Consider the following 27,790-nt stretch of genomic DNA (forward strand, 5'->3'; position numbering starts at 1 on the left):
CAATTAGTTGGAGATGAAAAAAGAGGAGGGGAACCCGATGTATTATTTGATTTCCATTGATTCATGGAGGACATGAGCAGACCAGACATCCCTGCCCCACAGCTCAGTCATAAAATGAACTCGTTCCTGGTTCAGTACCTTAAAGTCTCTGTTGTTGAGTGTCTGAGTGCAAAGCTGAACAGAGTGTGGTACACACACTTATACATACAAATATGGCAGCCAGGGAAATATAAGTTTGTGAGGTTAGTTGTTTGAACAGCTGCATCGTTTCTGTGCATTTAAATCAAATTATCTTAAAAGCTTTCCCTCACTTTCTTTTTGTGGAACCTATCATTTTGGTTCAAATCGCAGCTCGGAATGACAGAGACATTTTCTCTGAAAAGATAGAAGCACAGGGGTAGTAAGCAATCATTTATGCCAATCAAATAAAACTTTTTCCTCTTTAAAAACATTATGCAAGTTCCTGTGCCGCCTCCTCTTTTTCTTCCTTAAAGTCTATCAAAAGATATTGCAGTGCATATGTACAGAAAGCAATGGTAATCTTTGTAGGTTGTTGACATAATGCAATAATACAAACGTTAACAGTGATTGTAACTAGTTTTTGGACTATAACAGTTCTGTTTTTTATGACACTATATCCTAAAGTGTAATAACTTGACAAAAATTGTAACAAGTGATAATCGTATATGCCTTTTCAGTATTTTGTGAATCCACTTTTTAGCATGTGCTAAAACAAGGATACCCACAGACAAACATTGGTTCTGACACAGGAGTGTCCAGGTGGCACACCATGACAGATACCTGCAGGTTCAATTCCTGGCAGAGGTTCCCTTTGGCTTGACCAGGCAGTTCAACCAATGCAACTGGCAACTGCAATGAGTGGGAAGCCAGTGAGGGAGCATGTCCAGGTTTTAGGTTACTTTTTTGTTGCCCTGGGTGAGAGTTGAGACTCAATCATATGTCTGTAAAAAATCCTTTCCTTAGAACTGAGATGTTCGAAATAAATTCAACCATTTGATTATTGTTTTTTTAACGATCTCTGTCAAGTTGATACTGCTAGCCCGTTCAATGTTCTGAGTCTTCCCCCCCCGACCTGGAAATCTTCTTCAACCCCTTGAAGTTGTTGCTGCTGATATAAGATAGGTGCTCACGTCACTATATTGGATTGCATACATGTTAAAGACTGAGAACAGTTCTGCTCTGATGCTTATACCAGCATGGCATTTTAGCCACTGGAGCGCTGCAAAGACAAAAGCAGGGCATGATTAAGCAGATGAATAGATGGACAGAGCTATTGGGTCCGGATGATAGGGAAATAAATACCAAAGCGGGTGGCGCTGAATGCAAAACACTCACTGGATGTGAATCCTTGAACACAAGCATCAATTCTTTCAAAGCACTCGGCAAACAATGGAATGTGAAGCCACACAGAGAGCTGGTTGGCCAAGAAAAGAAAATCTCTGTTATCAGCAAAGTTCAGAGACAGAATAATGCTCATGATGAGAATCTTCTCTAGAACCAAGGCCAGAGTTAAGAGAGTATTCTGGCAACGCTTTGACCATGGCCATAAAACGAGCTGGCTCTTAGGATAAATACTCTTACAAAGAGTGCGTGCCGCCTTGTTGTTTGCAAAGTACCAACGATCGGTCCTATAAAGGGAAAGGGTACAAACAAACCTTGCTCTTCTTATTAAATATAGCCTTTTAATGAGAAATAGATTATTATATGAAACATTCATTTGAAATAAGCTGATATAATGATCTCAACAGAACAGCAAAAAAGTACATAGGCAAGGTATTAGGTGTAAAAATCTTCAGACATATCCATGGATACATGTAAGCAACACCGTGGTAGCATAATGCCATACGAGTAAATGTGCTTGTTTTATGGACCTTGCAGTGGCTTGAAACTAAATTGCAATGTACAGTATGTTCTGACAATATAAAAGCAGTCATAAATTGTCATGAAATCTAATTCGATACATAAGACATGGGTGCCCTGTACTTTGTGCCAATGTACTCAAATAGAGGGCGTTTCATGAAGTAGTCTTTGTATTCCCTTTCAATACTGTTATATTTCATAATATTGTTACTGTAGCAGAGTTAATATTTACAGATTTACTGTACAACAGGGGACAAAAATAAAATATCCACCATTTTCTTCAAGTTGTCCTTTGTCTCTTGTCTGGAGGTCGTTTCCCCCCCCCACATGCACAAACCTCCTCGAAAGGCGTAGTTTTCTCGGGAGGAGATGAAAAGTGTGTATTTGATCGACATTTAATGGTATTAAATTCTAGCTAATTCTGTGTCACTCCTCTGTGTAACATCTAAAGGTTTTCTCCAGCTCTAAATGTGTTAAAGGGATAGATAACAGGCACTTAATAATAATAATAATAATAATAATAAAATTAATAATAAATAATAATTGTCCAATGGTGAAGCTCAACAATCTCAGAAGTCCCCTACTTACTGCATTTCTATTGATCCCAGTCTTGTGGCCATCTCATGGCTGAATGCTTAGATTGTCAAAATCAGCTCTAGTCTATGTTTACAATAGCATACACACATTAGCATGCTAATGGCCTTGAAAGTGATAACTGAGCTTGATAAACCAGCGCAATACCATGACTCTCTGAGTACACTTCACTGACACCCAGTGATCCAGAAACCCTCTCTCTCCTTGCCGCTGATCTTCACCTATGCAAGTTGGAAATAAATCAGCAATGCAGATGTGACTGCTTACTTGCGAGAGACACCGGATGCTCTTAACCTGATAAAGATATACACTGATCAAAGTATTGTACTGTGAGATTATTGGACAAACATAGAGCTGAGCTTGACAACCTGAGCCTTACTGCTTGATTCCACCGGACTCAGCTGCGTCGCGTTTCCAGGTTGCGAACGCGGCTGACCGTGGCCGTTCTCAACAGTGCTTGTGATTCCACCAGACACAGCCGTAACATCTCAGAAGCGGCTGTCCAACCTGCCCCCACTTTATTTGTGTGCCTTTGTTTTCGATGGAGACCGCGTCAATCTTCCTCTTCTCCATCAAGGCCCAATTAGTTTGAAAGTTTTGGAAAGATTTTGGAGTCTAATTCCCAACTCACCGATATTGGTATTGGTATTTTGCAACTTGCAAATTCTTACAAATTAGACCTTTAACAGAGCAGATCAAGCCAAGTAGAAAGACAGGCACAGGAATGGCATAATGGATCTGGTAAATTTAAAAAATAGAACTCTCTGCATCGACTCCCGATCATATATCACATCAAAACAGGCAAAAACAAAATAAAGCATTTAACTTAATGGCCTACTTACCCATGATAGCAGGACAAAAATTAATGAAAAAAAAATGACAAAATCACAAAGAAATCTGTGCAGGTCCATAAAAAGCTGGCAGGCAAAAATGCTCCGCTTCTGAAACGCTTCCAATGTGGTATGAAGCCATGCAGTGGACGGAACAATATTTGTGTTTCTGCCAGAACTCGAACTGGACACAGCTGTGCCTGGTGGAATCTAAGCCTGCAGTTTTTTGTTTTTTTTCCTGAATTGACCGCCACATTTGCACAAACCCATACTTTGGAAACTGGTCAGCTATTTTGCAGACTACTTAATTGCCTGAAACCGATACGTCTTGGATTGAAACTTTGTAGTTACTAAATGAAATTACCAAGCACCTCTCAAGTGCTTCACAGAAAGACTGAAACAGTAAAATAATACACAAGGATAATCCATAACACAAAGCCAGACATGACTCTGTGTGCCTAAATCATGACAAAAATGCATATCTAGAGACAACTATTTAAGTTGTGATTGTGGATGAAGACAAATCCGCAGCAGATAATTGTGTCCTTAAGATCAGAATCAGGTTTGTTCGGCTGCTGTTTCTTGACCAAATCATCGCCCCCAATTTTGACCACTGCTGACAAGAGGTGGTGGACTGGTCGTGAAGTTCCAAACCTGATTTTCTAGCTTCACTGTTGTTTCCCACCCACATCCGGGTCACAACCTGCCATGGTTGCTCCTAGATATATTACATATTTCTGCTTACAGCTGGACTAGTTTCAAATAACAAGTCTTTTTAAAAAAACACAAAATTAAATGTGAAATTACAAACCAACGAGCTATAAACATACAAAGAGAACAGACATAATAAAAGAATTGAAAAAAAAAACACAAAAAAAACAGAACATGTTTTTAGATGTTATTCTAAAAGCTTTCAACTGGGCTGGCAGCTTTGACACTGGGAGGAAGGTTTATCCAGAGTTTCGGACACCATGGCAGCAAAAATGAAGTCCCCTCCCTCTTTATTTTTTTGAAGTTCACACCCATCTACAGCTAGAAGTGCTAGGTTGTATGACATGAGCGACCTTGCCTTTGTTGTCGTTAACAAACATGCACATAATGGACTGGACCTACAAAAAAAAATAAAAATCATCAGCAATAGTAATGTTTCAGCATCAAATTACCCAAATAAAGTGTGACCAACAATACATAGGTAGTGTTTCATGTCTCAATTTGACGACTGAGTGTTAAAAAAAGAAGAAGAAAAAAAAAAAATGTTGCGGCTCTGTTGATGTTTCAACCAGCAACACACACATAAACAAGGTTAGATTTCACATCTGGAAAGAAAAAACAGAAATCTTTACATTTGGTCATAGAAAGCTTACAGATTAAACACTGCCGAAAAAGGTATTTTAAGCTTTAATATAACCATTTCTTTTTTCTTTTTTTTTGCTCTTTTTTTTTCCTGTGGCACAACAGAGAAATTTCAATGGCTTTACAACACGATTCTTATCCAACATAATATGCCTTCTCATGTCGTCCGTCTTTTTTGCTGTGCTCTTATCTAAAAACCGAGAGAATAAAATAAAAACATACAAATGGAACACTTTTTTTCCATGTTATGAAGTGAGTACTTCGTGATACGGGGATGAAACGTTATGTCTTACCGTTATGTCTACCTCAGGGGAAGTGTATGGCTTTAGGTTGTCTTGCAAATGTGCCTCAACGATGAATGTTTACACTTTGCTCTTGGTGCTGAAAAGCTCCACAAATCAGCAGTCACAACATGTACATTTTGCAAAGCTGTACAAAATAGCATTGATTGTTAAATCTTCAGACCACAATATTGCACTCACGCACCAGGAGGTACTGCCTTGTGAAAAAACACAGCTTGAATTTCAAACACGGGAAGAAGCGCTCCAAATGCAAGATTTTAGCTTAGACTGGAGTCAATCTCAAAATGACACATTCAATTAACGAACAGCAATAAGCATCAAGCCAAAAAAAGGTGTACGCACACTTGCACACGCGCACGCACACATACACACACATTCACCCACATATACTGTATATGTATATATAAACAGCTGGCTTTTTGTTATTTGACATGACTATCCATTACCGCCCTGCTGTGTGCCTTACGTGTCAGAACAATGACAGAGTGCCTCATAACTCACGGAGCAAATGCAGATTCGCTGTGGGTTTGAAATGTAATAAAGAGCCTATAAGTAATGTGTTGACTACTCGCTCACTAGGGCTATTTAATCCTTACAATGTATAAACATTTTTATTATTAAACCGTCCATTACGTCTGAAATATTTTGCACATTAGCTGAAATAAAAGGATATCTGGTCTGCCCTTGTGTTATGTCATTATTCCTTTAAAAATGTTTTTTTTTTTTTTTTCTCAGTAAAGAATGGCAGTTTCAGATACAACCTTTTTGATCCCTCGGAGTAAAATCAAGGCCTCTTTTTCACCAGTACATAGATTTAATATTTGTTTTTTTTTTTTCTTTTTTTTCTTTTTTTTCTCACTCTCTCTTTTAAGTTCTTTTAGGGAATGACAGACATGCTGGGACAAATATGATACAGTCCTTATAGTGATTCCATTAATCTTCTTTATCTGCCTGAAATGCTTTTCATCACTGCCTTTTTCCTTTTTTCTCTTTAAGAATTATGCTTACAAAGTTAATATTACATCAAAAGGCAGAAAAGGTCCAAAAATGAAAAAGAGAAAAACAAAATTAAGATTAATATCCCCCTCATAGTTCATTTGTTGGGTGTTTCTGTTTGCTGTCCTTATGTTACTATGTTCAACAGAGTTTAGCAGTCAGGTGATCGGATTGTTTTAGTATCTCTGTGCTGTACATGTCCAAGGCATGATTTACTCGAATCATCTCGCTGTTGTTGAGCTTGAGCCTATGCTTTAGCATACAAGAGAAGAGGTCCAGCTGAGGTTTGCCGGGTGCAGATGGAGGTGCAAGGCGGTTAATCCGATCCCTAATGTCCAGTAACAGGAGCATAACAGATGAGGATGAGTAGAACTGAGTTCCTTGTGTGTACGACTGGTTAACCTGCTGCACAGCACTGCGGAGCAGGTCGGCATTAAAGCGCAGGCTGTAGCCGAACACTTGGATATCAGATATTTTTATGTAGATCTGGCGCTTGTTAGGGTCTGCAAGATCCACTGGGCCCTGTCCCGTGTCATTGCGCAGGCCAGTTGGGATCTTGGCACGGCTTCGCAGGTAGATGTGCACCGTCTCAAAGAAGGTCTTCCACCGGTTGCCCAGCAGGAGAGTCCAATTGAAGCACTGCGAATTCTGCAGTCGCACTTTCTCCCAGCGTGGGTAACCGTGTTCCCCAAATGGCATGCTCCAGCCTTCCGAGTGGCTGCCACTGAATGGGTTGACATAAACAAAGAACATGGGGTCAATGCTGCTGTTTCTCATCTGGCAGATCTTCATTGACAGTCCGATGATCATGTGTAGGTAGTCCATCCGGTTCTTGTTACTTTTGAGAGTCAGGGACATGCGCTTACGCCATCGGGGGTCAAAGAAGGTCTCTAGTCGGATCTCATTACTGATGAAAGTAGTGTGAATGTACAGTCGTGAATCCATTTTCTGCAACAGGTATTTGAGTTCCAGGTCCTGAAAGTCCAGATCAGTTTCAAAGCTGATGAACTGCTCGCTACGTTCTGAGTCCACATTCTGGGGCTCACAGCGACCACGGTACAACTTGTAGCCCTTGTTGCAGGAGCCACATTGTGAGATGTTGGCCAGGCTGCACATGGCACAGCTGTTGTTGCCCCCTATGACACATGGGATGGGTCGCTGGCATAGGGTGACACCCGTGTGGCACACGCATGTCCTTTGGCTCTCCAGGAAGGTCCCCCAGAACCCGTTCTCATTACAGTAGAGGAAGGACTGAACTCTGTTAAGCCACTGCATCACAGACCTAGAGAGAAAGAAGAGAAAAAACAGGAAAGAAGCATTAACAGTGGTCAAAAAGAAAGTTTAAAGCCTTCTCATATCAGCACTATTCTTAAGCCAATTACATGGTACACTTTTTTTTTTTTTTTTTTTACATTTTCCAGAGGACCTTTGGCTTCCATTCATCTCTGTGCATTGTGATAATCACCTTGCAGAGACTTGAACCTTGCTCTGAGAGGCTATCTATAACTGTGGACATCATGTTTTAATTATGTATGTATGTACTGAATTATCTTTGACATGTCTAGTAAAGCACTTGAAACCTTTGTAAAACTTTTCAAAGTGTTTGACCTTTTTCCGCTGCTACACTTCTCACCGGTGCAGTACACACATTAAGTGATAAAAATAAACCCATCATTAAGTTAACTGAGATGGATGACTGTGCCTATATAGTTGCTTCAAGTGCTTCAAGTCTTCGCAAGTTGACTTAGCCTCGCTAAAATGAATGAACACAATGGCCGAATGGTATTAAAAAACATTGCAAATGAATCAATGAATCCATCCATTCATCCATCCATCTAGTCAGGATGGCCAGTTAATAGGATAATTTCTTCCCTTCATGGGGTTGGAGTTGCGTTATTTCCCTGAGGTGGAAGGCATTACTTGCTATTCTTATCTTGTCTCTTTTTTGTTTCCCCTCAGGCATCTTTCCTTGTCATCTTGACAGGACTGGAACTTCTTTTCTGACTCTAGGAGGTGAATTCTAAAGCCGGATTCTTCCTAGAGAGAAGGGCTGGTCAAGGTTAGCTTGACATGTTAATGAACCTCAGCATTAACTATGATGGATGACATTGCATTCTCAGCAGGCCAGAAAGCCCCCAAGCTATACCCAAATTGGGCGCAGAACAGATCACCTATGGAGGACAATGGAAGCACATGGCTTGATTCCACTAACTTTGGCCTCAAGTCAAGGATGGGTTACAGTGAAGGTGTGCTGAAATTTTCATGATCCCATATTTGCGCACATTCTCACACATATTTAGGCTGTTGAGGCTTGCTTCTTAGGTAATGTAAGCATCAACTTGAATCATACATACTCAAGACTACCCAACACAATCACCTTTAGAAAAACATAATGTCAACATATTCAGTTGTCGTTGAATGGCAGAAAGGTGCTTAAGGTGCTTGTGATGTAAAGGTAATTTCAGTATTGTGTGCCAGTTATTCATATGCTCCTCAAAACCCCTCAATTTTGCTATTACATGATACACTTTTCATCTAGAGTCCCAGTTTATTCCACCCTCCCCTTTCCTTTGAGTGCAACAGTCTTTTATAGTCATGCTGTATTAGCAATAATTGTTAGAATAAATGTACAATGAATGAATGAAAAATAATTCTATGCTAGTGTCTATAATGAATATGCATCTGTAGCCATAAAATTGCCCAATATATTCATCTCTACAATAGTAATTTAACCACCAAGGTAAATGGAGTGTTTCACATACCTATCACAAGTAAGTGCTCCATAAATCAGAGAGATTTGAGTAATAGTAACACCTATATATTTAAAATGGCTTGAAATTGCTCAAGGTAGCTAACAGGATGTGAGATAGTGGATTTTAAGTGATGCAATCACAGTAAAGCTTATAAATACTGGCACTACTTAAAGGTTCAATTTGTAAGATAGTTGATAGTTGAGTCTCATTCCCAGCTTGTCAAATAACAACGCTTTTGGGCCTGTAGATCAGGCCTCAACAATTTACTATCCTACTGGACATTTAATAGCATTACAAGCTTTGAAAAATCTTGAAATTTATAACAATAAATCATCAGCATCTAAACACACTTTTGTGTGTTTTTTTCTCTGGAGGGACACTGCATGAACAAAGATAACAAACAGCAGATGAGAGGGGCAAGGGGATACTCCGTCACTGGGCGAACAGCTGGGTAAAGTGACTAAAACTGATGCTATTAAAAGAATGCACTGATGAGTAAATGGAAACCTTAGCAAGGATAAAAAACATTTGGGCTGGCAGTATACATAATATTGAAATATTAACAATTGCTATTTTCTAATAAAGACTATTTGATTTAGAGTAATAAGGCGAGGGTAAAAGGCAACACGCTTCTTCACTGTAGGGAGGGGAGTCCTCAAAAGAAATAAAATAACTGTGAATCCTTAATGGTTTGTGAAGGATATAACTTAATTTAAAAGGACTTCTTAATCTCCTATAGATAAGTTAATCAGGATTGCAGCCTTTCTCTGTAGAATGCTTTAAGTTTGACAACTCTCTCATTGGCAGAATGCAGGTTCTTTATTAGGAAGAAAGTTGCTTGTCTCATTGGATGAAAGAAGATTGCATTCAGTCTGGAGAGGATGTATTCTCTTTCTGGTGAAGGAGAAACTAAATACCACTGATCTAATTTCAATATTTTCTGCCCGCGAGTTTCATTTCTCACCCTCTGTGCTGTTTTATAATTAGTACTGTGTAAGATAATACGTCTCTGAATTATATACTTCGAGTGTCCCATGAGTGTTATTGCTGATTGTAGATTTTTACGGTCAATATGGCTTTGAATGTGCTCGGCAAGCATTTCACCTAGAGAGAAAATGCCACACCTTGGTTGTATGTTTTGGTTGGTGTTTGGCATGATATTTGTTTATGGCATGACAGCAGGAAACTGAGTCTGAAAGCTTCTGTCTCACGCCAAACAAGCAGGAGTTTGGCAACTCTTAAAAATGAATTTTTCTTTGTCTCAAATTTTCCCTGACTCGTGCATTTTTCATGTATTTTCTTGTACTCTTGCCATGAGTCCGCGCGGTCTTTTCCAATGCTGCAACTTGGTTCATGTCACTCATTGATTTTCCCATGTGTTTGTTCTACTGTAGACTTATATGCCTTGTCTGGAGTAGCTATTTCTTGAGCTTGTGTTCTTACGTGCACTAGTGTGCTGACGTCTTCTTTTGCCTCTTCCCAAAGGATGAAAGAGTCTTAATCTCCTGGCACAGGCGCTGCATTTTTGACTTTATAGCATTTTCCATTGCCTCTCTGTCATATTGCAGTTTGGCCCTTGAGTGTCTTTAGAGAGATGGGTGTATCATGTTTGCTTCCTCGAGCTTGTGTTTGTTGTCTATTCCAGAATGAAGATCCCTGAAGGAGTTACCAAGTAGAGATGTGTCAGTGTGTCGATATTATTATACCAAGTCACAGCAGGGCATGCTAACCAGTCTGTAGCTGCTCTGGCCGTTGCTTAATATGCGTCCATTAGCTAGCTGACCTACTGAAACACAGCTTGTTTGTGGGTGTCGAGCCATAACTTTCAGTGAGAGAGTGTACATGCATTTTACATGAAAGATATGAGAGGGACTGCGCACGTTGTCAGGAATTGATTCTTGATTCTTTAAGAACTAAAAAGATTAAAATGTAACAAGAATGAAAACATGAACTAGTGCACTGTCCATAAAATCTAAGAGACACAGACAATATGCAGGATTTAAAGTCATTTAAATGCAATTTCTAGTCTACTATATTTCTACTTCTGCTTTTAGCAGAGTCCAAGTGTAGTTGGTGGGTTTGATCAAATCTGAGGCAATCACAATGGAAAATATTATTCACAGTGCTGATGCAAAATGTAATGAATGTCATCATTTTTTGGCCACAACAATCATACCATTTTAAATGGGCAGCAGCATACTCCTACAAGAGGAAGGTTTGAAATTTTACAAATATCACAAATTATTTCTCGGTCATCACTTAACCTGGATGGGACACAATGATTCAGTTTTGTGCAGAATACACAACAGTTTTTTCTTTGTTTAAAAAACTAAAAAACTAAAAAAATCTCACCCCATTTGAAATAGCATTCAAAAGAGACCGCTCTCTCAGGTGCCTCATATAGAAAACTATTCCCATTATTTTTTATTGGCTATTCATTATTCCATTGGACACAGGCACTATCATAATGATCCCTCCTTTGAATTTATTTGCAATAACTGTTGAAATATCCATTCTGAGACAGAAATAAAATATGTTCTATCACATAACTGCCTCCCTCAATAAGCTATTTCAGTGCATCATGTGGCAAGTTTTATTTTGCCTTATTTGCTTTCATCTCAAGCAATGGCTCGGCTTAGATTCGCCACAGGAAATTAAATGAAAACATGTTGGAATGGATACTGTTTGTTTTCACGAATTCAAACATTCGTATTTGGAGTTTGTAATGGGGTATCAAACAGCCCTGGTGTTCAAATGACATACATCATTGCTCCATCCTACGTCATCGGATCAGGAGAATAGAATCTGCCTCTCATAAAAGAAGAGAAAAACAAAACAAAAATACCAAAATAAGTGAATCGACATGGTTGTGCCGGCTGAGTATTGTATTAAAGGTATTCTAATGCTGAACTCCTGTGGTGTATTGGTAACACGTCTGTCATATCTGATATAGTGCCTCACAGCCAGCGGCTGGATACTGTCAACACTCGGCTTTCTGAGGGGAGTAATGAGCAACAAATGCATAACCAAAGTGTCACATCATCTCTCCTCTCAGTGGTATCTGCAAACTGACAGTATTTCACAAGTGAACATGCTAACTGTTACTATGGATCAGGAGTAGTGCAACAATATTGCGAGGGAACCAGGGTGGGGCAGTTTATCGACTTCTTAAGATATAACGATGTATTTTCGAACGAGACATAATTAGAAAATACCGTTTCTATCAATTTAATGTGAAATTACGCTCCACCAACCCTTGTCTTCTGCAAAGCAATGCCAGTTTGCCCCTCTCATATTTCACACTCGCGACACAGCTGCACCTCACTCACTCATAAGTTCTCCTGCACATTGAAGGAGACACAGCGCCGCTACTCTATTAAAATCAGTCTGTTGGGGCACCGTTTAGCTCAGTGGGTAGAGCAGGCGTCCCATATACAGAGGCTTTGTCCTCGCTGCAGCGGACCCGGGTTCGACTCCCGGCCCGGGTCCCTTTGCTGCGTGTCACTCCCCTTCTCTAATCCTGTTTCCTGTCTGAGTCTTCAGCTGTCCTATCAATAAAGCCAAAAAGGCCAAAAAAATAGTTAAAAAAAATAAATAAATAATCAGTCTGTTAATTAGTCTACAGTGCATCATAAGTCTACATGTTGCAGTAGCACAATACAACGTTGCACTCCGTGTGTGTGTGTGTGTCGGAAAGAGCTGCTCAGTTTGCATGAGGAGGGTGTTTGTGTGTAAGGTGAATCATAGCGCAGGGTTACTCTACGTGGCAGTTGGTGGTCTGTTGTGTGGCGATGAGGGCGACAGACGTGTTCTATGTGGACAAGGTCTCTGAGCTGTCCATACAATGTGCCCAAAGAAAAACAATAAATAAGTGAATGTATTAAAAATAACGTCTGCAAGGCCAAATTGGAAAACCACTGAATTTTAATGGCCTGGAACTACAACAATCGCACGTTTCCACTAGTATACCACTGTTTTGTGGCCCGCGCTCCAAAACGTCCAACCTCTGCAGCACTGCTATTAGTTTTTTGTTTTTTTTAAATAAAATTTTCCATGTAAATGTTTTGCAGACATATATTTTCAAGCAGGAAAAAAAAATTCATTGCACTTTTTTTTTTCCAGAGTTTGGTTTGATAAAAGTGCTTGTGACATCTCAAATGTGGCTTTGAGTCATTCCACCTAGTAGAAAAATATAGCGATATAACTTTTGGTCCGCATCCCCCAGCCCCATTAACCTTCAGGGGCTCAGTATGAGGAAAAGCCATACTCAAGATAATTATACATGACAAGATCATACAACACACTTTTAAAAAAACTGTTGTTTTATAAAACAACAACAAAAGATGTTAGAATAAGGGGTGTCATGTCAGAACAGATAGAAATTAGGGCGAGGTAATTTATCAAAAGGAGGGTACGTTCATATTTGTAAATATGCTCGACTTGGACCATGAATAATTAAAGCCGGTGCATAGCCCGGATGCAAATGATTTGGCTGGGAGTGATGCTACTTCGTATCTGTCACTATTAATCATTTATACCAAAGACAAACTGCTATGTTCATTCTACTTGAAGCATGCTGTGATACTCATTACAGGAAATGCAATAGCAAATCCAATATAGTTCAGCTATAAAGTTTCCTCACAGTTATTGCAGCGAGCGTCCACAACAGGAATTTACGACGCCTATAATGAATGGATGGCGCTGCGGTGAGGTGAAGCCAGAAAAATGATAAGGTGCTGATACACAGTTGTAATTGTGGGCAGCCAACAATGCATCTGATGTCTGTCTCTAATGGGCTGATGTAAATATGTTTATTGATTGACCTTACTTAATATAACGCAGTGAAGGAGGAACATGATTAAAAACGCGAGCTTTTTGTTGTATAGGTTTAACTTGATAACATAAGTTTACATCACAGTCATTGGAATAAGTAATAAGTAACTTCCCCTTCCCCTATTTTGCATCCGTAATTTAATTAAGCTGAAAGCGTAAGTGGCGTAATATGAATGCTTCGAGGCTCCGCGTAAGAATTATGAGATAAAATGAAACTAAAGAGGAGCTGCTTCATTGAGGGTGAAATCACTCAACTGTGCTGTACTGTCAGTCAATACATTATCACTGAATGCACATTATAGCACCGTGCATTGGTAGCTCTGTTTTTTTTTTTTTAACAAAGCTGTAAATAAACTGTACAGTTACTCGTATTCACAATGAGTCCGCCGCCGTTTGCATAATAAACATGGTTTATTAAGCAGGTAGAAGGTCGCTCGAGTGAAGCAGATTAAACAAAAAGTGATTTTCCTGTGAGTCCAGGCTCAGCTCCTCAATGTCTGAACTGGCTTTTCTTAACAAGGTTGCCTAGGCAACAAAGCATCACAAGAGCTTTTTTTTTTTCTTTGTCTTACCTTTCATGCACATTGCAGGAGACTGTGTGAGCAAACTACACAGACATGGTGTACAGCCACAGACACTCTTATAAACTATCAAATTCTAATGTCACATTTTGCATTGCCAACCAGGTATCTGCAGTCTGAAAGCTGATACTACAGTTCTCTTGCTAGTGTTAATAAACCTGAGGGAAGGTGCAATCATCCCCTAGGTTTACTCCCCCCATCATCTCTCTTATCTTAGTCACCTTTAGTCACCGGTGATTTGACAAGCTCGCCTCTGGTGTCGGACCCTTGCATTTCTCCTGTCTCCCCAAACAGATGCTCTGCACTACGACCCCGTTTTCAGGGAACTTCCCAACATAGCGTGACTCCTCATGTTCCGAGATTGTAAAGGTTAAAAAGCAAAGCAAAATGGCACAGCCCCCCGAGGAGCCGCTGTGTTCGCTCCCCCACTTGTTGGTGTGACACGGAGTTGCATAATGTCAGTTTTGGCTCGGGAGGTAGGGAGAGTCGTTTGTTAGCTCCTCCCGTCCACATGTTGAAAGTGTCCTCGGGGCAAGACGCTGAGCCCCAAATTGCTCAGACGTTCAGCACCTTGCATGGTAGTTCACGGCCGTCACCGTGTTTGTGAATTTGGTAATAACGGGTCAATTGTAAAGCTCTTTAGATTGAAGCGCTACCTAAATGCACCCCATTCACCATTTAGCATCAAAAACTATGCAGTTGATGGGCTAATTTGTGATTGCACATGGGTAGCAGAGGGAGATGCTCCCAGTAGAAGAGCCTGGATGGTGTTACAGCCACTGGAGAAGTCAATGAACATGATTCTCACAGCGCCTGTCCAAGCTGGAGTATGCACAGAGTAGCAGGTGGATGACAGGATCGTCCTCCCCATTGTGGGCCTAATGTATGAACTGGAGGGGATCTAAATGGTCTCTCACAAGGGATCTGGCCTGCTGTCATTTAGAACCCTGGAGTGCCCATTCTTGGCCACTGGGGCCAGACACATTGTTTTTCACATCATCATCAGCACCCTCCGCAGTCTCACTGACAGGTTGAGGATGTGCTGGAAGGCCTCCCTGAGGTGGTTGGCAAACGACTTGAAAACACTTGGGCCGCTGCTTTATGGGCCTTCAGCTCTGCCTCAATTCCCTCATCCTCTGATCAGCTGTTGTATGCAGCCCAGAGGAGAGGTGAGGGTTGGAGTGCCCGTTGGTGATGGCTGCACTTTTATTGAATGAGGCACATCAGAAGAGACACACTTACAGTCCAGTTAAAGGATAACTTCACCACTTTTACACATTAAAGTATATTTAAAGGTCTTGAGGAGCACATATGTGAAAAAGCTTTTATAAAGCCTTTTATGGCTCCAGAGGAGGCTGCACGTATTCTTATAAATAGCCTCCAGTGATGTCACTCAGTGGCGAAGTTGCACTGTGGGTAATGTAGGCTGCAGGTTTTGAAAAAAAGATGATACTTCTGGTTCTGTGCTATCGATTTTGATCATTTATTCAGTCCAACAGTGTCATAGGAGTGTTCCGAGACAAGTGGGCCACTTTTCAGAACCGGGTGCCTACATTACCCACAATGCAACTTAGCGTCTGGGTGACATCGCTGGAGGCAATTTATACGATTCCATGCAGCTTCCTCTGCAGCCACAAACGGATTTGTACCACTTGTTTCACATAAGCAGTGGTGGAGTTACTCTTTAAATATTAATAAACTAAATGCTCTTTTCATAAGACATTAACACATTATACAAATTAGGGAGACAATAAGATGCGGGATGAAATAAAACAAAACGATTTTCTGCATAACAGTTTATACTAATATGAAACCACAACAGTGTAGCATAGTACAGAATCCTTATGCAAGCTATAGACCACTTACGCTTCACCAGGCATGTATGCAAAGCACACAAACACGCGCACGAACACAAGTGATGAAAACAAATAAGTCCTCCATCTGATGCAAAGTTGTCTCACACAGGCAAGCAAATAAACATGCTGCACTTATTTCCAGTGCCATCAGGCACCCTTGATGCGTACTCCATGGAAGAGGAAGCGCATACTGCAGCTCTTTGATAACACTTCAGAACAAACCTCTGCCAACTCTCGCACACAAATGTGGGTGTGCTCCTTTCCTGTCACTGAAAGTTGACAACTGCTCATTTCCAGACCACTTAAATGAATATTTCACGGATTCTGTTTCCATTTACATGGTGACGTCCCCTACACAGAGCAGTTTTTAGGGGGTGTTTCATGTGGCAGACTGAAACTTTGCATATTCCGCAGTGTTTTCTGGTATTTGCTTGAGTGGATGGGGAAATTCCTGGCAGTTCAGGCAACGCTGACACCATGGCACATCCGCAGCGAGGCTCTTAAGCTGCAACCGCAGTAGGTGGTGACAGATGTGTGCAATGACCTATCAAGAAAACTCCCACAGCTACATTTTCTTTTTAGACTGCAATGTGAAATACAAGAGTGAGCAAGAGTGCTTTGGGCATGTGCAAGGCTCAGCACTAAGTTGACTTGATGGACAGAAACAACAGAACCGTACGTTGAGATATATAATGGATGACATCCTTACTGTGCATGCTTCGAGAAGCAACAATCAAAATAAAAAAAACCCTACATCATCCCTGATGAGATATGCGCTGAGAGGTGTCACTCCTCTGTGGGATATATTTCCGTGTCTGCTCTTTCACCACTTTGAAAAAGAACATCCACATATATCGACACCAGAAACAGCAGCTTTGCTTGATGCTGCTGCTGAGTAAATCCACATCTAATTTCCGCCACGGTGCGGAGGTTGTATTGCCACCCACCTCTCTCTAGGCATCTGGTGGTTAGGGTTGTGGTGACAACGGATGCTGAGGCCGAAGAGCTTGCGGGCAGTGCGCTGAATCTTGAGCCGCTGGATCTCCAGGGAACTCTGGAGGAGCCTGTAGCGGGCCTGGAGGTCCCAGTCGCTTCCCCACAGGAGATGCACACTGCTGATGGGCAGGAAGTGAGTGGAGGGCAGCCTCTTCAGGAACGACTTGAACTCGTCTGGATGAGAGAGAGAGGGATGGAGCGAGAGAGAGGGACAGAGAGTAAGGAGAGAATGTGGCGGCGTGACAGAAAATGTGAAAAGGGAAGAGTTAGGGAGGAGGCTCCATCAGGTACAATGTGAAGATGCAAAGTTCCAGAGTACTACATTTCATTTAAAGTTCTTAGTCAAAAACATCAGAAACAGAACATCTGAGGAAAAGGAGGGCTGTTTCTATTTATTAATCAAACTTGAAAGCAAGTTAGTGACACTGAAGTTTCCCTAGCAAGCCTTAAAAAAAAAAAACCACACACACTGGCATTTGTTTTCTGTTGGAGCAACCTTATCTGTGAGCCTACCGGTGTGTTTTCAAACAAATGCCAAGAGTGTAAACAATATTGTTAGGTGGGTTTGCTTTACAGAAACACTCGACTTATTTGTTTGCTCAACACTAATCCAGCAAAGCATCCTGGGTGGAATTACAAACGCACGACAACAAGCAGCAGACTGTTTGAGTGACGCAACGCCTTAATCTTTTAGTCCATCTGTAAGTTGTTCATCTAAAATGACTGAAATTTAGGTAGTCAAAAGTATGTCATTCCTGCCACTAGCGGCATCCAGAACAAAAAAACATCAAGAAAAAGTGTATCATTTTGTATTTTGGTGATGTCGGGAAGTAGCTTTGGGTCATGGGAGAGGTTGCCTTCCCTGTTAAATACCGCGATTGTCAATAAAAATCTCACTCGACTCTGACTTTTCCTCTTCACCGTTACGTATCATCTGAGGTTTCCCCAGAATTAATAGCGAAAGGGAACCAAATTAAACATACAAGTAACCTTGACTAAAATTAGGTATTTATCTGCGTTTAAACATTGTTGGAAACATTTGGGATGATGTAAGTAATCAACTCACCATGATACATTTAGAAAAAAAAAAATAAAAGCTCCAGTCATCTATGGACGTATTAGTGAAATGTTACATATTCCATCTTTCAGGACACATTACTTCCTCTAACTCTAAAATTAACTGATATGATGAATGAGGAAATCAATGCAGGGAGGCAATTTCTACAGAATGATCAAAAGTGGGGAATTCATCCAACATTTAAATACGTGTCCGTGCTAGCTGCTTGAAAGCATCATTTAATCAGACTTAATATGAGAAGACTGTCGGTGATCACTGAACCCAGAATTCTGACTCACCGTCCTCACTTTATCATGTGGTTGTTTTTTATTTTCTTGGATTGCTTCTGTTGTGGCCATATTGCAGAGAACTGAGACCTTCAGTGCAGCAAACACCCTCTTACTCTGTGCTCCCACACACTTAACTGAAGAGCACTGCCCAAACAAATTAGTTCCCACCAGTGGTGATGATTGTCCTTACGTTCCTCTTGCTGCCTCTGATAATTCTTCCGTGTCTGCTCAGACAGCCTGTGAGCCCGGCTCTCTGACCTTTGTTTTCGAAGCGAGCTCGCATTTTTCAGCAACAATGGGCGCGAAGAAGTTACTGAGACTCCGGCAGGAAATACAAGAGGACGACAAATCTTTTATCTGGTATGCTAATTATGAAAATATTGAGTCAAATGACTCCAGAGCAGCTCATTATTATCTCCGAAGATATATTTAAGCACATCATTATAAATAATAGAGTGAACAATTGTCTCCTTAGCAATGGCAGTCTAAAACAAAGATAACCATCTGAGCTACGGGCTCACATTTCGTCTGCATACTGTCTCAGTTTAGATAATGCTAAACTGCATAATCTACATTATACATAATCCCCCCCCCCCCCCCCCCCCCACGATGCTTAGCAATACATGTTGTGGAGGGAATGACAATATAAATATTCTTGGAGAAAAGGCAAAAGCTTCTCCATACTTAACTCATTAATGAAGATATCCCCGTGTTGAAGACATGCAGGGACCAGTGAAGTAAGCCAGCACCCTCCTCCAGACCTCTCCAAGACAGTTTAACAGCATTAACCACAGAGTTAAGAGCAGTACTTCAGCAACAGCCGAGAAATGTCAGAATTTCCTCCACTCTCCTCCCAGGCATGTCAGGGCTCCCTTCTCCCCCCTTTCTTCAAAGAGGCCTGATTCTTTCTCCTCCCCTGTTTTGAACTTGCCATATTCCCTCCACCCAGTTTTCAGAAATGTCAGTTACCGCCCTTGCTCTTTTCCTAGAAGAGCTTGGTGTCTCTGGCACTCAATTTTCCAAGCTGTCTGATTCCCCCACCGAAAAGACATCCAGTATCAAGCCGTTCCCTCATGCCAGCTCTACAAGCTGCCAAGCCCTTTCACGTGAGCTTCAAAACCATCGAGGATCCCTTCCCTGATACGGCTACCAAAGAGTCCGTCGGATGACTCTTATCTCAAGTCACCCAGCACTTTATCTAGAGATTACAGCTCTCACAATGTAACCCTGCTTACCTCTTGTGCCATTCCTTATCAATCTGTTGTGTCCGAGACACATAATGACAATAATTTCCCATTTCCCAATCTTAAGTCGCCAGTCATGTCGTACGTGCCATATCAACATCTCTACAATACATGTCGTATCACATTCACACTCCATAGGCTATATGAGCTGAATTCATTTAGGGAAGTGGAGGGGATGGTGGAAATGTTATTGCTGGGCAAGATGGCTGCCCATACACCATTTGTAGGCACGAACCGCTAGATATTTTTAACAAGACCACTGGACATTTTTTAAGCTGCGTTTCTTCTTGCATCAGAATCAGAGATTTCCGATGAGATGTTGAGAGATTTCCAGTTGTGGTTGTAGTGACAAAACCTGGTATCATAAGCTAAAACATGATATTTCCTCACCCTAATCAAGTGTTCCATGTGCCTAAAACTAACCAGACTGTAAGCACAGACGTGTCACAACCAAAAATGTAAAAACTGAACCTAAAGATGTGAAGAAACGTAAAGCTCCACTTGGTAGGATAGTTGATAGCATCTGTATTTGACGAGTTGCTACTGAGCCTCAAAAATCAACTATCTTACCAATAGGAGCTTTAAAAATTCATGATGATGATGGTCCAGGATCAACATGGTGATGGTAGTCCTGGATCAACACGGCGATGATGGCGATTGGGTCGTCTTTAGTCAATATTGAGATTCATGTTGCAGTGGTACGAAGCCGAAATGCTGCATTTCAAATCAATTAAACTAGCAAGTACTCTTGTAATAGCCAGCAGATTTGGGATCACATGTTTTCCAAGCGTTCAGAAAATTGATCCAACGCACCAAATCTTGTACTCAATAGCACCAATTGTAAAAAAATAAATTAAATAAAATCTATCTATTTATATCTATACTCTATCTATTTTTATGGATGGATGCACAATGCAGGTATAGTTGAGGAATGTTAGCAGTGGAAAATGCATTATCTGTGGTAGATGGTGATATCAGTCAGAATGAATCAAATCAACTCTTCTCCTCTCTTCTAAAAAGGAACTGACAAGACCGAAAAAATATTTTCCCAAGAGGAAACAGGAATCTTTGTAGGGAAGGTGCTGTGCATAATTGCGGATAATAGCAGAAGACTAGTGTCTTGAAAGGATACATCTCAGTTGCCATATCGTTCTACTTAATAGGAGGAGGTTTTGTTTCGTTTCGTTTTCTTCCGCTTTATCCATGCGGGTCGTGGGTGATGTTACCGCTTTTATACCACCTTTTTCAAGGTGGAGCGGGGATACTGGGGGCAAATCCAGTGACTCTATGGGCGAGTCGCAGGGGCCTTACTGATGGCAGTGGCTGCCACGAAGGTGCCAGCTGCACATCAGGAGCAGTGTTGGGGTTGGGGTTCAGCATCTTGCCCAAGGATGCTTCGGCTTGTAACTCAGTCCCGCCCTGGGGAACCAGGGATTCGAACCAGCGACCTTCCGGTCACTAGTCCTCAGCTCTACCCACTGAGCTACAGCCGCCACAGGAGGAGGTGAGAACAATAATTGTCACTCTGCCGACACATACAACATGTGACATGAGCTTAAAATGCCAGTCTACATTTAAATTAGATTTTCATTTCACCGTGTTTGGATGTGCATCTTTTTAGATAATAATGAATTTACTAGCTTGAGAATTTAACTAATCTGTGTCACAGGATGTTGAACAACATGGCTTTCATTTATTTGAATACTGTATAGGATTATATTGTATTGTTTTTGAAGTATAGAAATCAAGAAAAAAAAAATAAAAATAAAAGGTGTAATGCCTTTGTTTAAAACCAAAGACAATGTGATTAAGTTTGGGCAAATGTTCCGTTAACGATTCCTCAATTTATTTTCTTGAGCGTGTGAATTGCATTTTTGTTTTCTGGGTCATTTATATAAATCCTTTTATTTGGACTCTTTGCACGGACTTTTCTTTTTTAAGCCCCTCTTCACAGATGCAGTGCACTCAGTGACCTCCATGACTCACATTAACTTTTCTTCTTTGGTGCATAAATATATTTATCTGTTGCTGGCAGGTTTTATTGGGACACTTTTATATCATATCAATAATAGATAAACACGGTGCCTTGCCATGTAACTACTGGGCACAAACTGTGTTTTTTTTTTTCCCCCAACTGTGTCCAATATCCTAGAGCCACCCTTTGTGTCTGCATTTGGATTCAGTACCTTTTTTTTTCATACCTAAGGAACAAAATAGGTGATTTTCCAGTGCATGTCAGTGATGTCCGATGAGAGTCTTTTCTGATCTACTGCCCCCGTAAACACTTTGACACAGGTTAGGGAAAGATCAATGTGATGGTCAGAAGAAATCAATGTTTACCACCGGTTGGAGACAGGAAGTCAACCCCAATCTTTGGTGTAAATAGGTTGCACTGTCTGCCTATTAGCACAACTTGACCTTTTCACCTTGACTTTTTTTTTTTTTTGCACTATGAAAGTTTCAGAATACTTTATTCAGTGAACAAAGAAGAGAATCTTTCAATTATTCAAGTGGATTTGACAGTGGGGCAAGTAAGGACTAAGCCGCCATATTTTGACATGCGTTTTTAAAGGATCTTCAAGCAACAAGAACATTGCGAGACAATGAGATTACCTTAACTGTATGAGCTCTGCATGTGTGCAAATTGATAAAACATATTACAGAATGAAGATGGCTAGACATGTCAGGACTTCTTCCCTAAAAAAACAGTAAATAAAACCAAAAAATCCTATATAGCTTCATCTTTAATGCGATATTGCACAACAGATTGTATATTACTTTCATAAGTTCAATGCTAAATAAAAGTTGGAGGCATTTCCAGCTTACCAGAGTTCTCAAAGTCTTTATAAGAGGAAGCCCAGGACTCAGACATCCCCAGCAGGGTGTTCTCCATAATCTGGATGTCGGTGATGGGACAGTTGCATTGGGGATACTCGTCGGCGCACTGACAGATGCATTGGTTTTCGTGGCACACATACTCGCCCTCTCCGTTGCACATAATGTAGCTCAGAGCTGACTGGACAAACTTCTCCTGCAGGTATTCTGGGAAAATGACCTGCAGACCTGAAACAGAGAAAAAAAACGTGAGGTTTTAGCGAAGCAGAATTAGAGAGTACAAGACAAAGAAAACTGATTTCAGTCTTTTTATTGTGTTGACAATCAGTGAGGGAAACAACTTCAAGCTGTTTGCATCACAAAATGTACCGAACAATAAAACACTCTTCTTCTTTCATTGTAGTTGTCTTTTTTTTTTTTCCCTTAACAAAAGCTCCAAACAAGATCTGACAAAATGAATCTGAGGAAAACGCTGAAAGCCAAATAAAAAACACAGTGAGAGGTGAATGGCTCTTCTCAGCATTGTGTGTTTATATTAAATGTATACTTGTGTTCTGTGTATACATACTAATGTGTTTAGAGTGAGAATTGAATCACATGCGCAATTTTATGAGTAAAAGTGGAACCAGAATGGGGAACGGGGCTGTGAAATGGCTGAGTGCCCTCCGAGATTGCTTTGTGTTATGAGCATTCATTTATTTTTCTTAGGGATGTGCTTCAAATCTCGACTGCGAGTTTAAATCTCGACTGGAGCCGTCTGTGCTGCTGCCAGTCACTCACGATGTGATAGCGTATAACAGCGATCAGTACCGGCTCTCGTACTGCGAAGATGTCCCTTTGTTTGCACATGTGCCTTTTCTGTGAACTATACATGTTTATCATTCGCCTGTGGTCCCCAACTCCTCAGCCTTCAGCTTATTAAACACTAATGGCGATGGCAAAATTCGTAATCTCGAGGCCAATTTGTGGCAGAGGCTAAAAGCACCTCTTCACTCTCACCACGGACAAGGTGTTTATAATTTTTTTTGAAACCGAGCCAATCCATATCTCACCCCGGGGATCACCTAGAATTGAAGCTCGGACAGAAAAACAGTAAAGCCTTTTTCTCTTCTGTCCGGGCTCCCCGGTAAAATGAATCCCTGGCTCTACAAGCCACTGGATTGGAAAAGAACTAAATAGATTTTTTTTTCCTTTCCTTCTCATATGAAACAGCATCTCGGCGAGGCAATATTTTCTTAATAGGTTTTACTTGGGCACAAACAGTGCCTCAGCAGAAAAATATGCAACCAGGACGTAACATGTTATTGAATGATGAATGATTGCATTATTTTTTTTTTCCCCGCTCACATATTGTTTCACCTCTGGGGGCGGAAATGGGAGCCTGTTTATGCAAAAATCGACATAATGTAGCCAGGATGAAAGGGAAAGTAAGCAAATAATTTCACACTGAACACATGAGTCATTTTTTTCAGGGGGGCTGTCACTGAGTCAAATGGTATCCCATATTATGCATATATGCATGTGGTAATTTACACTATTTTAACCTACAACATACACTGAACTGAAAACTGTGGGTAATTTAGACGCAAATGAAGGTCTCAGTATGCGGCAAGGTCTGGCACCGGAAACAAGACAAAGTTCGACATCCACCGTCATGGCGACAGGCTTTGAATAAAAGTGATCCGCGCTGTGCGTTCACGCTGCAATGCTCGTTAGTCATGTCCATGAGCAGCGCACGCTTACAGTTGAGGTCATGTCTGTGTAGTCACGATTTGAGATCGAATACGAGGCTACCACCAAGCACATTTTTACCGCTGCACAGTCATACTTTCAATGTTCTTTCTCTAGCAGACAACCTTTACTTGCTCGGCGTATCTCTGGTTCCCCTTCAGCTCCACACACTCATCAGAACCCCTGCCCGTCGGTGACGTAGGGAACTGGAAGGAGGGAGGGGCTGGAGGGAGAAAAAGGGGATGGATGGATCATGTCTGACCACAAAAGAGTTGGGTTGCACGGGGGCTTTTTCTCCATCAGGCCTGTCTGCGGCCCCTGGATCCAATATTCATTTAGCTTGATGTATTCCTGGGCTTGAAACTTTAATGTGATTTGTGGGAGAATCCAGATGGCAAGTTCACGGATCAACGCTGCTCACTGACAGTGCCGGTGCCAGCGGCCGGGTGCACAATAACACCGAGTGCCTCAGCCCTCCCTCTTTCGCTCTTCTGTCTAAGCATACCACATATCCCCCTCCAACACTACCATCAACACACACGCAGACAGACATTACTTTTTTTTTTTTTTCCTGATATCTATGTGTTGGTACCGGGAGATTGCACAAGGAACCATTCGGGATGCTGACATTCAGCTCAGCACTATCAGTCTTGCGATCTCTTGTTTTCCCCTCTCCTCTCACTGTCCCTTCTCTTTCCATTGCCTCTCTCCCCGCCTCTACCCCTTCACTCCGTCTCTGTACACATCTCTGCTGTCTTACTTCATTACGCTCACTCCTACTCCCGCAACACTCATGCACATGCCCCTTGACTCGTCCCCCACCATCCTTTGGCTCTCATTCACTCCATCAATCACTCTCCTCATTCCTGTTTCTTCACCTCTCCTGCTCCCCTCTACATCCACCCCGCCGAGCACGTACCGTGCCCAAGTATTGGAAAATTTGATGTCTTGTCCTCCCACTCCGGTGTAGAAATGATGTCATGCAATAAAAGTAAATCCATCAACATTTGTTAGTGCGGTGGGGAACGTGTAAGAGAACTGGAGCCCTCGGGCCGAAAATGAAACGAGAAACTAATCACAGTAAAAAACATTTGTCTTTGTGACTTTTGCGGCTTTGCCATGTTAGCGCGGTAACATGTGAAAACATTGAGAGTGATTGGGCCATAAAGCTGGAGTTTTATGTGGCTCTGAGGTCGGTGTTTGTCGAGGAAAACACTAGATATTGAAGTCGGGAGTTACACTTACCATCATTAAAGAGCTGCCGATAAAATGAGTAGATGCACATTGGAATTCCCGCGCAGCCATTTGATAACCTCCAACTTCATGCTCTGTCAGTGCACATAATTCCCTGCAACCCCTATGCCTGGCTTGCTCTAAATAAATAGCACCTCAAAATGGCAGTTAATCTCATTGCATACATCAGAGGCTGATATATTTCCTCCACGTACGTCGGAGGATATAGGCCCGCAAACATTCCATGAATGCTAAAAACTGAGATTCTGCAACTGTGACTCTGCCTTTTTTTCTTTTTTTTTCATTACGTCTCTTTCCAGAGTGCCCTATTTTTACACAGTGATAGATGGGGGGTGTAGGCCGCAACTGAGGCTTGTAACTGCCTTGGCAAGCAGTTGCCTGCTTATTGCAATGCCACGCTTCGCCTCATAAGTTACAGTTTCATTAAAGATTAATTGACCATTGTGTGGCCGCAATTTCGCAAAATAATCATTACTTAATCCACTGGTGCAATAAAGTGCATTACTTCAATGGGGGGCATTAAATTACCATTGGAGGTTATCGTTGCAGCCATGATACGAAACCGAAGGCCTCTGAACTGGAAGATTGCCTGTTTCTCTTCAGTCCGGCTGCCCAGTCCGCCTTGCTGATCCTCAGATACTCGGAGCCGAGGGGGTGCATAGCTTTAAGATTTGCTGCGTTGGCTCATTTCACACAAGAGCTCCTCTTCCACAACTAAGAGGTAAAGGTGCAGCTAAAGTAGCTATTTATCCACTTTTCATTTCTTTACATAAAGCGCTTTAGGTCTTCGACAGTGTGTGTGCGCGGGGCCTGACAGAGGATAACATGTTCCGCCGGAGCTACTCTCAGCTCTCAGAATATGTTAGCATTTTTTAAAGTTCTGAATGAGGCGTACTTAGCATTCAAACGGATAATGTGTTGCTGTGTCTGCGCTGAGTAGATTATCGCAGATTATCATAAGTGTTCTCAGCACACTCGCAGGCAAGCCGTCTCTGTTTTCAAACAGGACCGTCGATTCCAAATTTGGTTGTACAATCTCTGTTTAAATATTTGCGTGTGGTGATAATTGTTTGGGACAATTTGATCAGCATTTCCATCTCAAACATACTTTCATCTCCAACACCGAGCACGAAGAATGTGTTTTTTTTTTTCTTCCTGGAATGCCGAGTTAAGTTTTTTTCTTTTTTCGGTTTTGTAGTACATTGATACATTGAGGCGCGCATATATTTGAAACGGCAGAACAACAAGAGATGCGGCAAATCCCATTTCCTAGAACATATTAACATACAAGTGGCTGCATACGCATACGTGCTCTATCTGCGTGGAACAGAAATACCTGCGGAACCAAACGCGCTTTACACAATATCCATAGTGTTCGCTTTGAAGAAAAACCCACTTATTCATATTGTTAACACAAGAGGAAAGGGTAGCATGCAGGTGCGGTAATCACTGTAAAAGCATAAATTACATATAAAAACGGTTTTGGCATTCAGAGCTCGCTGCCTCTGCCTCCTGAAAAAAGAAGAGTGGGGGGGGGGGGTTTCTGAAATTGCATGTTGAAGCAATTGGCGGGTTGAGGAGGGCTGGCAGTCTGGAGAGGTAGATGAGCTCTCCATGGTGCTGAGTTATTGCCAGTTGTGCCGCACACTGGACTCGGACGCACGCGTCGAGTCAGAGCGAAAGTAAGTTAGTGATTACTTTTCTTCTCCTTTTGCTGTGTGGAAGATCACAGTGGGGCATAGGCAATTTTGTATTTTTTGATTTTTGCCCTCAGAGTGTGAGCGTATGCCAGCTGATTGAAGTATATTTTATTTGAATTAGCAGACTGCTCTCCAACACGCTGAAGACTAGCTCAGAATATGCGATGCGGTTGCCGTTGGCTGCGTGTGCACTTCCATGGCGCTGTTCAAGCTGTTCCGTTGCGCGCTGCCATGTGTCCCCGCACAGCAGTGGCAGTGGGGCCTCGGCTGGTGAGGCGCTGTGCTCGTGTCAGACGTTCGCATGCGCACCCACACACACACACGCGCGCAGGCCCATGGAGTCGTGCACGGACGCACGTGCACGCCCTTTGCATGCTCTTGCAGAAATCACATGTTTTACAAGAACCCTGGAGAGGGGGAGGAGAGACGTATGACAAGCGCTGACATTTCTATTTCAGCTACAAAAGACACAACTGCCCTAAAAGTGTCAAGATGTGCCGTGTGCACGTCTGAGATCAAAAGCCGAGATTTATCACAGAAATTACATCCAGCATCCTTAAATGCAGAAATAATGCTAATCTGCCTGTATTGGGAGGCAGACATTTGCTTCACAGTTTGCTCAAAATGAACAATCTGCCGTTTCAGAAACAAACTGTTGAAAGTGAGAGGCAAAGCACACACGCTTTTGTGGGTTGCGTATTTAT

General features: G+C 41.6%; 1 protein-coding gene across 2 annotated transcripts in view; it reads right to left on the bottom strand.

Annotated features, from left to right (window-relative positions):
* Positions 1-1,683: 1,683 nt before the first annotated feature.
* The window catches only part of brinp1 (bone morphogenetic protein/retinoic acid inducible neural-specific 1), a 129,437-nt gene continuing 103,330 nt past the window's right edge, over positions 1,684-27,790 (bottom strand). For both annotated transcript variants that reach the window (XM_030435569.1, XM_030435570.1), the window contains exons 6-8: positions 22,393-22,629; positions 16,927-17,149; positions 1,684-7,238 (exon numbers count right to left, since the gene is read on the bottom strand). In XM_030435569.1, coding sequence (XP_030291429.1) covers positions 6,098-7,238; positions 16,927-17,149; positions 22,393-22,629 — 1,601 coding nt within the window. In that variant the 3' untranslated portion in view covers positions 1,684-6,097. The remainder of the gene's footprint in view (positions 7,239-16,926; positions 17,150-22,392; positions 22,630-27,790) is intronic.

Source organism: Sparus aurata, chromosome 12, assembly GCF_900880675.1.
Source record: "Sparus aurata chromosome 12, fSpaAur1.1, whole genome shotgun sequence".
Taxonomy (NCBI): domain Eukaryota; kingdom Metazoa; phylum Chordata; class Actinopteri; order Spariformes; family Sparidae; genus Sparus; species Sparus aurata.